Source organism: Callospermophilus lateralis, chromosome 1 (genome assembly GCF_048772815.1).
Source record: "Callospermophilus lateralis isolate mCalLat2 chromosome 1, mCalLat2.hap1, whole genome shotgun sequence".
NCBI lineage: Eukaryota > Metazoa > Chordata > Mammalia > Rodentia > Sciuridae > Callospermophilus > Callospermophilus lateralis.
Genome location: NC_135305.1, coordinates 97,399,743 through 97,412,440, shown reverse-complemented (window position 1 = coordinate 97,412,440; position 12,698 = coordinate 97,399,743). Strand labels below are relative to the sequence as shown.

Sequence of the window (12,698 nt, the reverse complement as noted above, 5' to 3'; positions counted from 1 at the left end):
ACTCACATCTATGGAAACCTGGAATAGAGTGACCAGATGTGTGGACCAGGCCACACCACTCGAGGACAATGTCTGCTATTTGAACTGTGGATGTTAAAATGAAATTCCATACCAGAGAGTCTCATTGGAGGGTATGTAGTTTGGTGTAGGTTAGATTGGCAGTTCTGTGCCTACAAAGGGTCAGAAATAAGACAGCTGGAGAATGTTGTGTGTGAATAGGCATAGTTTATAGGATAAGTGAACTGTGGATAGTTTTTTACAAATAAGTCTTCATTTAAAAAAAATTCCTAAATTTTTAAAAAGTGGCTTTGAAAATTATAGTCAAGATTGAAGAATCAAAAGTTTAAAAATTAGGAGAATACAGTGTGGTGAATAGTCCTTCACAAAAACTATCTTAAGTTTTCTTGGATTATCTGTAGCTGATTTTTAAAACCCAGAAGGTATTGGTCTAATATTTATGATGGTTTGAATGTCACTTACTATTCATAGAACATGCTGTCTGTCCCTTTAAGCTTTATTGTAAAGACCCACGATTCTGGGAATTCAAAGTTATATAAGTTCTATACAAATAATTGAACAATGTTTTCTCAAAATATGTGGGAACTTTTAATTCCTTTAAACCTCAGTGAAGTGAGAGAGGGACACATTTAATCAGTCACGGTGTTTTTGTGATATATATGGGTTTAAGGGGAATACACTTTTCATGAGCTTAACTGATCTATAGCTGATAACTGACTACAGATCTAGGTTTCTGAGGATTGACTGTATTCATCTAACCTGCAGAAAGTGGGGTTGTCAGTTTGCTCCACATTATTGCTCATTCTTTAACGGTACCTGCTATGTAGGTTGTTTCCTGCAATGTGTAAGCAAAGCACAGAGTTCTGCAGAATTCAGAAATTGTAACATATTAAATAGAGATCTTATACTCTCCTGGAATGTTTGTTATAAAGTACTTCTGGCATCTGAGAAAGAGTAGCTCATGATCTTTTCTTTTAAATACACAAGGCGGAAGAGTAAAACTGCCTCACAAATGCCATTTGTGATTTTAACTGAAATAGCATTGATTACTTTCATGTTGAATAGGCTTTTCAGTGGGTGAAATTAAACATAGATTTCTTAAAAGTTCAGATGTAGTTAATTTCCCAAAACTAAATTCCCTTAATCCATAACCAGGCAATTATTTCCCTTTTTGAGTAATTCCATTTGGTTTGTCTGTTATGAATACTGCTTGTCTGTGATCAGAAGCATCAGAAATGTAGGAAAGAAAAATTGAAAACAATAGGCAGCAGATTTGGGGAGCCCTGTGTGCTACCAATGACCACTAGGACAGATAGCAGATCTTATTTGCAGTTAAGGTTTTGAGCTTTCCTGACCACAGGGAAAAACAATCCCATATAAAGGAGAAATAATTGTACATTAAAAAATACTATAGTTAAAAATTTATGAAGATTTCATTAAGAACTTATGAAGTTGGGCCTCTTTTCCTGCAGAAAAAGGAAGGCATTACAGACAGGAAGGGAGAGAAAGCCTAAGAAATCCTGGGAACTGTTGGTGTGTCACAAAGGTTATGCCTACCTAATTGATTTTGAGTTCAGAAAGATATTTTGAACACAAGGAACCGTCAACCACATTACAAACTTAGAAGAGATTTTCTCCAGTGCATGATTACATGGGAGGCACTGATGTATTTTAAATTTCCTATGTTTTGCTCATTTGCTCAAGACTATTTTTCACTTCCAAAATTGACAAAAAAGTTTTTAAAGTCAGAATTTGCTTGTGTTTCTCTCTTCTGTAAAAATTATCTTTCTAGATGACTTTTTTTTTTTTTTTTTTTTTTTGGACATGAGTTGTGTAATAGCTATAGGAAGGTATAAATATTTAATAGGAATTTTTCCTAAACATTGCTCCAAGAGCAGCATCCTGAAGTAGCAGCTGATCTATTAGTAATAAAGTGTGAGAGAAGTGTCACTCTCTGTGAGAGAAGTGACACAGGGGAGGCTGTCTCAGAAATCCCCACCCAGACTGATTTCTCCTGGAATTTTACCAAAGTAAGGAGATCATTCAGCTTACCAGTATACAGAGAAATGTAAATAAATGCGATTTCTCTGAAGGAAAACCTTATTTCCCTTGGAGCAGTGGTTCCGAACCTCACCTATACAGTCATTTCTCACTTCAAACTTCATCATTGTGCTATTAAGAGCATTGCGTTGCCTATTGGAATGTCTTCTGTTTCTGATCTTTTGTGGCCAGTAACTGTTCTGACCTATTCGAAACTGATCAGGTTATTGTGAGTCAGGCATTTAACTTAGTTGTTTTGAATCTTTAAAAGCGTTAGAAAAAAGAAGCAAAGCCAAGTTCAGGCAACTTAAAAATAAATTCCACTGCATTAGGAAAATAAATGAAGTACACTGTTCAGGAAGGATGCTCTAGCAGTTTATAACTGCACATCCACTTCATTTTAGATTAGAAAGTTGCTTCATTCAGTTCAAACATCACTTTCAAAGATGGCTTTACCAACTGATGCTTTCTTTAAAAAAAAATGTTTTGTTTAAACAATAGAAGAATCCTGCTTGTCTGTGGGTTGGAGGCTTCACTACAGACCTTCTATGGGGGAAAGGCTGATTTTTGTACACTTTTCCAGAATTAGGATTTTTCATGGTCTCTATTGACTACTACATAAAGCTTCTGTGGTGGTGAAGGTTGATTTGGAACTTCATGAAGGGCTTCCCCGAGAGACAATGAGGCCATGTGTCTGTGCCTTAACCATTCAGCACCTGCATCTATTTGTGGCAATTAATGAAGAAAAATTTTTTTTGGGGGGGGCAGGTTAATAGTGAATTAGAATTCTTGTGAGTGAAGTACACATTCATTGGTTTCCTGAAGAGTTTTCAAGTTTTCCCAGTGTTTTATTATAGTTTTTCTCAATCTCTCCCTCTCTGTCTCTCTCTCTCTCTCTCTCTCTCACACACACACACACACACACACACACACACACAGTACTGCATTGCAAAGTACCCATAAGGATTACACCTTCCTAAATTTAGCTAGTTAAAAGGTCCATATGAATGCAACCAGGGCCCTCCCCTACGTCTGTTTGCTGAGCCAACTGTAGAGAGTTTGCAGATGCCCAGGGATATTCCCAAGGAGCAGGGTAACTAATGTGATCCAAATTGATAAGGGCTGCTTCTGTGCGCTACAGAGGGACTGCCGGGCTCTGCTGGCTCTAGACACCGCCCCCCCCCCATCCCCTTGTCCCGCCTCCCCGCCCCCGCCCCTGCCCGCCAGTGTTTTTCCCTTTCCCGCGGCCTGGCTGCCGGACATGCATTGTCTCCCGAAAGGCAGCTTCAGGAATGTGGATCAAAGCGGAGCCTGGGAGCACCTCCTCTGCCCCCAGATACCCAGAGCTATTTCTGAGAAATTCACCATGCTCTGTTTGCCGGCGCACTGGCTGGGGCGCGCCAGGGGCCGGGAGCACTCGGCGTGGACTTCCCCGCGCTGATGTAATGATGATGGATGCGGCGACATCGCGCTCAGACGGCGCTGCGCGGGCTCGGCGCTCGCTAATGAATTGGCCGCGCCGCTGCTGCGGAGAGGGACAGCCAGAGAGGAATTAAGACGCAGGCGCGGGGGACCCGGGCGCGGGGAAAAGTGGTTCAAGGTGTGAAAAACGTGCATTGCAACCGTCCGAGGTGACCGGACAGGAAATGAGAGAGATGGTTCAAACAAAATAGAACATAACCACACAGCCCGATCAGAATAATTAGGGTGATAAAGGTCTAAAGATGAGAGTTTCGGTTTGGGGGTACCCCCTCTGTCCCCCCCTGCATCACTCAATGGCGACTCTAAAGCAGACCTCTTGAAGTGTTTTGCGTGAAAGTTTGGTTTAAAACGTAGGTCCCCCTTAAGAATTCTCGAATTTAGGAAATGTTCCCGCCCCCCACCGCTCATTTTCGAAGGGGAACCTGCTTTACAGCATCACTCGGGCTGTGGCTGCAGGAAGCTTTATGTGCCTTGGAGGCTGATGTAGGTTTAGATTTATCATTTAGAAAGAAAACACCCACCTGCAGGCAGGTTAAAATAGGGTCTGGAATGAATTGTGCCTTTGGTTTTGGCTTCAGAAATTACAAAAGGTTCAGTGATAGTTAAGTAGGAAAAGTCTGGATTGTTTCCAAGAGAGAATGCTCATCCCTCATGTTTTTGTTTTTGTTTTTTTAAAATCTATGAAACTTAAAATTTTAGGAATAATATACTAGAACAGTTTTTATTGGTTGCAGGTTTATGCTTTTTTTTTGTTTTGTTTTAATTTTCGTGTACTCAAGTTTGGAGACTCAAACATCAGCTACATTCCCCCCCCCCCCCCCCTTAAGCACAAAAAGTCAAGGGGCATGTTGCAAATCTTTCATGTAATGTTTCAATGGTGAAAGGGACTAAAGGGGAACTGTATGGAGTTGTAAGCAAGGAAACTGTATCAGGCGGGAAAATATCTCCTTTCATCCACATCTGAAAAACAGTGGCAAGTTTCCTTCAGAGAAAAGTCTTTGAAGTGGACCACAGCCTAATATTTTTTTTTGTCTTGATACTAATGTTCTAAATAAGTTAAACTTTATTATTTAAGAAACTAGGCTTTAAGAGTAGTGCTATGGAACCCATTGTGGGTTAGGATTCCATCAGAACATTTTACTGGTCACTTCTATTCCTAATTCTTTAATGAATCGACTCAGGACTGAGTTTCCAAAGCCCTACTGTCCTGTGAAAAGCCACCACCTCAGCTAGAAGCAGCCACATTTTTTGGCTCATTGGTTTTCCTCCACAGTTTGATGAGGTGTGAGTTACCAAAATGTTAAAACTTTCTCTTGATAAGAGACAGAAACAAAATTATGTTTTTATCAGTAAACTAAGCTGATATAATTTATAGGGATATACAGGAAGCAGATGTCTGCTTTGGCAAGTTGCCATTTTTATAGCCCCATTTCAAGCATCAACCACACTTTTAAATAATTAGTTACTAACTAATGAGATCCAAAAATGAGTTGTCAAAATAGAAGAAGGGGGTAGACTCTTGAGTGACCAAGGGCCTAATTTTTTAAAAAATCCATTTCAAACAGGGGTAGGAATTAGTATTCTTTTAGACCATTAATTAGTGTGATTTCAGGCAGCGCCTGGAGCTTTACCTCTTCTCACATGACCCTCTCTCTGGTGATGAGTATTGGGAGGGTTTTATTGCTTTGTTAAAATGAAGTCCTTTGCCTTGGGGGAAAAGCCAGCAACTCCACAAAAACCAAGTTTGTCAAGGAACTTTGGTGACTTATCTCACTACTGTTAATTAGCTTTCTCTACTAAGGAAGAAGACTTAGTTTTTCTAGAAACTCCATCTCTTAATGGGGTTTTCAGGGCCACTTGCATGTTTACATGTGCAGTTTTAACAGTAGACTATATTCAAATTCAACTAATAAAACCGTATTTGGGTTTTGGAAGAAGCAGAGATGGTTAAGTGCCTATTTATCAGTGGTTAAGAATAGAGTATTTTGATGAAGTATTCCTGTTAAAATTTTAGTTTTTACATTTGCCAATTTTAAAGGAAACACCAGCTGTAGAATAAAATGTACTTAACTAACTCAGTAGTGACTAAAATCAAGATACTGCAGACTCATTGAAGTCACAGAGACAACAATGAGATAATTTATTTACTAATTAAACAATCTTCCCTGTACTAGGTGCTGGGAAGACAGAAGCCTTGTCCTGGTGGGACTTACAGCCTAGAGGGGGAGATGGACATTCTGCAGAGATTTATCTAGGTGAAAAGTTTATCATTGTGTGCTGAGATAAGTTTGTGTAAGGTGCGAATTTAGTACTCTGGATGCACTTTGTTCATGAATTTGTCTAGTTCTTGAAGGATTCCATGAGGCTCTCTTTTACCCATCTAAAGCAGAGAGCAAAATTAAATATGTTGAACAACTGTTTAAAAGCTTTAGTGAGCCTGATAATTAGTGCTTGTTAAAATACATGTTCCCAGGTGCCACCCTCCAAGACAGATGCATTGCCTTGGAATTGGATGTGGGAGTCAGAATACCTGGTAAGCTCTATAGCAACATTGGTGCAAATGTTTCCTGTACCACTGTGACAAACAGTGATGTTCACAGGTTGAGTTTTACTTGTGACATATTTTAATTTTCTTTCTTTAATTTTTTTTTTTTTTTTTTTTTTTTGCTGAGGATTGAACCCAGGATGTTTTACCTCTGAACTACATTTTCAGTCCTGCCCCTACCTTTTAATTTTGAATTTGTGATCCTCCTGCCTCAGCCTCCTGAGTCACTGGGGTTACAGGCATGTGCCACTACACCAGCCTCTCATGACATACTTTAAAGAAGATATTTAAATTAGTTTTTTTGGGAAGCATTAAAAACCAGTAATGAATAATTCTGGGATTGTTAGAGCTAGCAGGAACATCACAGGGTTATCTTTTAAGAATTCTTTATCTGGACTCATGGAAAAGTTTTAGAAGGTCTATGATCCCTTGGAAATGAAATGCACACTTTTTGCAATTCAAGATATTTCTAGGAAGAAGATCCTTAACTTTTAGCATGTTCTGAAAGAGGATGTGCTTCTTCTACCCCAAAGGGGGAGGGGAAAAGAAAGGATCCAATGCTACTGTCTGATTCTGTCATTTGAAAGATGAGACATTGGAAGCTTGGCAACAGATTGCTGGAGGTTGAGTGCTGGACAGCTCCAGAGTCACCATTTAGGTGGCCCTGGCCTTTGGACTTGGACCTGGTGGCAGCCCTGCTGCGGAGCGCCTGCAGACCCTTCACTTGTCCTACCCTTTGTCAGTCCTCTTTGAAGGATGTTTCTGAATTTGGAGTGGATCTTACAATTGATATGTAAATTTAACCTAGTGCTTCTTTTTTTTCTTTTTATTCTACAAAAGCTGTTCTTAAATAACTTGTGTGTTTTCCAATGAATGACACTGGATAATCTCAAAAAAGAAATGGAAGTTAGTGGAGGAGCCATTGCCCACAGTACCATGTGGCCTCTGGTTCTTAAACCTTCTGGTTACTTGAAATCCAGGTCAAGGGGGATTTATTGTATGTTAAAGAATTTGCAATTCCCTTGCATATACGAGTTAAAAGTGACTAAATATATTTCATCTGGCATTTTAACTTTTTGAGTCAGTTAAGCAGTTGCTTCTTTTATTTCAGTAATCACTGTTTTGATTGAACACTGTGGCGTCTGCTAACTGTGGAAAAATAAGCAGATGACTAGACAGATGAAATGCCTACCATGGGTGTTGCAATCTAGATAGCTCGAAGAAAACATGAAAACATGCCAGAGAGGGGACTTTTCATCTTGTATTCTTTGTAGGTGTAGAACATTGCTGCAAAAAAGAGAACATGAACTAAATAGAGTGAAAAATTGATGAATGATGCGTTAGAGCAATTACCACATGAATGAAGCTAGTGAAAGACAGACAACTGAACTTGCCTTTAGTTTAGATTTCATATTTCCTAAATGATCCCGGTCTTTGCTTTCGATGATCTTTTGACTTTTCCTCGTGGAATTGAGAGCATGCTGTTCTATTACCTTTGTTATAAAAATGTAATTCAAATGAACTGAAACACTCATGTTTTAAGAAGGCTTCAAGAATATGGTCTACCTGAACGATTTTGAATTAAGAAGCATATTGCAATTCAGATATCTTCATGAACATAGGAAAGATCACTGTCTGTTTGGCTAAATCACCCTCTGATTCAGAACTTTTAGTCAAGTATGCTTATGAGAAATTGTGGGACACTCTTTGAAACATCTAATTTATAGTTTAAAAATATCTTCCCTGCTTTACAAGTTGTCCTGATGCCCCTTCCTGTAAAGTTGACTACCTGTAGAGACTTTTGTAGACATGGCTTTAAAAGAGGAATGTGGCACTTGGGTCTCATACTGTAAACACAATTGGAGATGGAGATATTTAGATCATGGGAAAAATTTCCACATTTTGGCTATTTCCCTCTGTTCTCCTTGTGCATGCTTGGACAACATTTGACTGGATGGTTAAGACCTGAAAGCATGATCGCCTGAAAACCTGTGGAGAAGGCACTGTTCAGATGTTGAATTTTTGCTAAAGTTCTCGGTTCTTCTCAGGTGACATGCGATGGGCACTTTTAAGTGAGGTCTTCTTTTCTATCATTTCTGATGGCACTGTGGCTTTTTGTAGGCGTTCCTCCTAGAAGAGAGCTGAAGTAATGAGAAGACATTATGGAGGCCCAGTCCCACAGCTCCACGAACACTGAGAAGAAGAAAGTTGAGAATTCCATCGTGAAATGCTCCACTCGAACAGATGTCAGCGAGAAAGCCGTGGCCTCCAGCACCACTTCCAATGGTGAGCAGCCACAGGGATTACCAGCGGCCAAGCCTGCAGTCATTTTTATGTTCTCTGCATTCCTTGGGAATTGAGCATTTGCACCTGGACTGGTGTTTGTTCTATGAGAGGCAAAAGAAAGCCAATGGGTGGTGGGGGGGTGTGTGTGGAATGGGCAGGCTTTAGTAATCTCTATTTTGGCACCCAACCTACACGTTTTCTTCCAAATTTTCTAATTTGAGATGTAAATGTGATAGGTTATTTATTATAGGAAGTTCCTGTTTTGGCATTTTGGAAATCATCTTGATTAGTCTGGCAAGAGTTCAAAATGTTTTGCACTTCACATAGAAAGTCTATATGAGTTGGAATAATTAGTTTTCTACAAAAGACACAAAAGTTGTCTTGTCAAAATTCATGTCAGGGTCTCCCCCTAGCAAATTTTAAGTAGTCTCTACTAAAGGATTTTAAAATTTAAAAGTTGAACCTCAAGGTAGCATGAGTACCTTGAGATGGGTTTCCTTGCTGGATTCGATAAATGTAATTTACTTAATTGTTCTCAGAGATAACAGAGTCACTGTTTCTGTCTGCTGTGTTTTTAAAATTTAAGCAAAGTGTTGAGAGGCATTTCAGTTGAAGCATGGAGTACGGAAAATAAATTCCAGAGTCCTCTGTGGTAAGAACAGACTGAATAGGTTAGTGGTAACCTTTGCTTCCTTTGCAGGCTTTTTCACCCTTGTAGACTATTAAGGCCTTTGCTTTTTGTAGATTTCACAGCCATTCCTGACCTCCCTGAATTTCACTCCACTTCTCTGTGTGCCCTTAGGATGAATGAGCTGACCTGCTCTCCAAGTTCCTGGATACTGTATATCTGGGCTCACTGATTTGCATGAGCCAACCTGCTCCCTCCTTGCCTGTGGGCTTATAATTTATTTATTCCAAGAAGGATTTTACTAGGTTGAATTACAGTGTTTTTTTTTTTTTTTTTTTTTTTTTTTTTTTTTTATGTGCAATTGGAGAGTCAGAATCTTCTCTGGAATGTAACTAACTGCAGCCCAAACCTTCGCCTCTGAGGATAGGTATTCCTGAGGAGGCTGGCTGCCACTCTGAGTCTGTGCTTCTGGTCTCATTCCTTCACCTGGTTTCATGAGTGGGTGCTTCTTGTTGTGCCAGGGAAGGGAGGGAGTTGACTGGCTGGTAAACCTGCTAACTAATGAGTCCAGTTTTGCATTGATCTTTTGGGAGATATATTTAAGTCTGGGTTACAATAATAAGTTTACTTTACATATGCATATGCAAACATATGTCTGTATTGCCCCCTTTATATGTGGTGTTTAAATTCAGGACTGGAGATTATTTTAATTGAGCTAGAATATTTGCATTGTTTTTCCAATGTGGTTATGAAAAGCATATTTCCTGTTAAAAAATAGGCGATCCTATTTATTTTTCCTGCAATTGTTAAAAATTAGGCCAATTTATTATTTCAGAAGTGGAATCAATACACACAGTATTGGTTATCTGGTAATTTTAATAACAATTTGGTAGGGTAAGAGCTTTCTGCTTCATGAAACAGCATCTTCCGGTTGTCTTCATAGTTTGTGTAAGTATGGGTAAGCATGGATGGGTGTGGTTGAGTGAGAAAGAGTTGGGGTGAGTGAGATAATGGGGGAGCATGTGTGTGTGAGCACACGTGTGTATAAGGAAGATGATGGAAGATGCTGTTGCACTGTGTGTAGCCTGCAGGAGCCACTGTCCTGCTCATGAATGCCAGCAGAGTCTTCTCAGTAATCTCTTATTAGGAAGATGCTTTGCTTCTGCTGCTTGCATACCAGACACATGCTCAGGAAATATTTTACTGCTGCTGCATTTGTCTTGAAATGCTTTTTGACCACAGGTTCCCCTCATGACACCAGTGAGTGGCAACAGAATTAATCAGAATAGCCCCATGGCAGGCAGGAAGGTTCCAGAGAAAACTAGTCAGAGAAGGAGCAGTCATGACTTACAAAAGCCTGTCCCATAGTTTGGAATAATCACAGACCTGTTTCCTAAACTACACTCCACTGGCCTCCTGCCCTGTCAGCCTGTGCCCTTGAAGCCTGCATCTCCTCCTATAAATCCTGTCCCAGTTAGGGCAAACACTCATTAGTCAAGTTTGCAGGGCACATACCTGAATGATAACTGTCCTAGAAATCCTGGGAGCCCTGACTGTTTTTTCAGTGTTCCTGTTTCTTCTAAGAGATTGACCACTTTTCAATACTGGACAATAGAGTTACAACCAAATAAAAGAAAAATGGAAATGGTGTTTTTAAAACACTGATTTCATCCTGACAGGAGGACTCCAGTAAAATGAGCAAACATATTTAAAAACAAAAAGAATAAATAAAATAAAGGAAAATAAAACTTTTTCTTTGGGTGAATGCTAATAATTACAATGATTGTTTTTACAGGGTACTCTATAGTTTTCATCTAACTATTTAGAGTCTCTTTACAGTCTTGGGACGATGGAATGGGGTGTGGATCGTTGGAACTGCACAGCCTCTTTGTTTTGCAAGCTCCCTCTCTGGCCACATATTCCCCGTCTCTCTGCCCTGGCCATGAAGACCAGTGTGTGGGCTTTGGTCCTGTGCCCTGTTTGAGTTCAGAGCTCGTAGTGTGCAGACTTTCAAAGATTAGTGTGGTGTGTGTGTGTGTGTGTGTGTGTGTGTGTGTGTGTGTATGCATGTGCGGGATGGTGGCTGCCATTGCTATGGCTATTGTTCATCCATTCATCTGTCTGTCAGTCTGTCTGTCTGTCTTTCTACAAACATTTCAGAAATGCCTGGATCCCTTCTCCAAGGCTATTCACAGAAAGGAAAATAGAATTATTTGGATGCGATGACATGTAGTACTGATTGCTCCTGCTTCCAGGGGTTTCTTATGCTTTCTTTACAAAGCTCTGAGCTTCAGTTTATAACTGGACAGTCAAAAGATGAATTCAGCGCCAAGAACCCAATGAATGTAATGTAAGTGATTTCTCTCCCATCTTCCATGTTACAGTTAAAATCCAAACAAACAAAAAAGTTTTGTTATTGGTGAAATTATTGGTTAAGTTGACTTAATTAACTTTTCCAGCTATTATGTGGTGTAATTTGTTCTTGATTGTGAGCCTCTCAGCCAGACCACGCACATTCCACTGCGTGTCCTTGCAGGTCTGTTTTCTTGCTTTTCTCAGCTGAGTCTCTGCTCCTAGAATAACATTCATATAGAGTTTTGTTTAAACACACACAGACTCACAGCCAAAATGCATGGTTCAAAAACCTTGAACAGCATTTGCTACAGAGGATCAAAATTTAAAATAACAAAAGTGAAAAACTGCCTTAGATTTTGTATGGGAAAAAAGACAAGTTAGGTTCGATTTTTGTAATATTTAAGAACCTCTATCTACTTCTAAAGGCTTCGATGATCTGTACATTGGAACCATAGTATGCCCAGAGTTTCATGTGTGCATAATTCAATTTTAAGCTTTAGTGTTCATGAAATGGAAATGACAAAGGAAGGTTTTCTGAATGTTTCTAACATTTCCAATATCATCTACTATGGTGGCTTTCACTTATAATACATGTACAATCAGATATTAGGTGTCATTGCTAGCTTAAGAATGCCCAAGTCTGCTAATGTGCTAGACAAAAAGTAAAATGCTTTAATAATCTGTGTTTCTGGTATGGTTTTACTACTTCTAAGCTACATGTTGTGTTTCCCAAATAATAAGAGTTTAAAAATCTAGACCAACCAGTGTTTTACACATTCTTATTATCCTATAAAATTTTCTTCTATCACTTATCGACTCTTCAATTTGAAGTGTTTTGCCTCATTTTTGGCCTATAATTTTTTAAAAATATTTTTTAGTTGTAGATGGGCACAATATTCCCATTTAGTTTATTTGTTTTTATGTGGTGCTGAGGATTGAACTCCAGTAGCCGACATGTGCTAGGTGAGTGCTTCACCACTGAACCACAACCCTAGCCTCCCCCCTTTTTTGTTTTGTTTTAGAGGAGTAATCTAGTAGACCTTATTAACCTATGATTCTGCTTTAAAATGAGAAGAATCCATGCTCACACCTGTAATCCCAGCAGCTTGGGAGACTGAGGCAGGAGGATCATGAACTCAAAGTCAACCTCAGCAAAAGTGAGGCACTAAGCAACTCAGTGAGACCCAGTCTCTAAATAAAATATAGAATAGGGCTGGGGATGTGGCTCAGTGGTTGAGAGCCATTGAGTTCAATCAATGGGTTCCCCACCAAAAAAAAAAAAAAAAAAAAAGGTAGAAACTCAGGATAAGTGATTGTGGTCTCCAGAATCTTTTATCAGAGCTA

At 39.4% G+C, this 12,698-nt stretch overlaps 1 protein-coding gene across 1 annotated transcript in view; it reads left to right on the top strand.

The window, feature by feature from the left end:
• The first annotated feature begins 8,247 nt into the window (after window positions 1–8,247).
• Window positions 8,248–12,698, top strand: part of Gli3 (GLI family zinc finger 3) — a 257,609-nt gene continuing 253,158 nt past the window's right edge. The window contains exon 1 of the mRNA XM_076864152.2: window positions 8,248–8,371. Coding sequence (XP_076720267.2) covers window positions 8,248–8,371 — 124 coding nt within the window. The remainder of the gene's footprint in view (window positions 8,372–12,698) is intronic.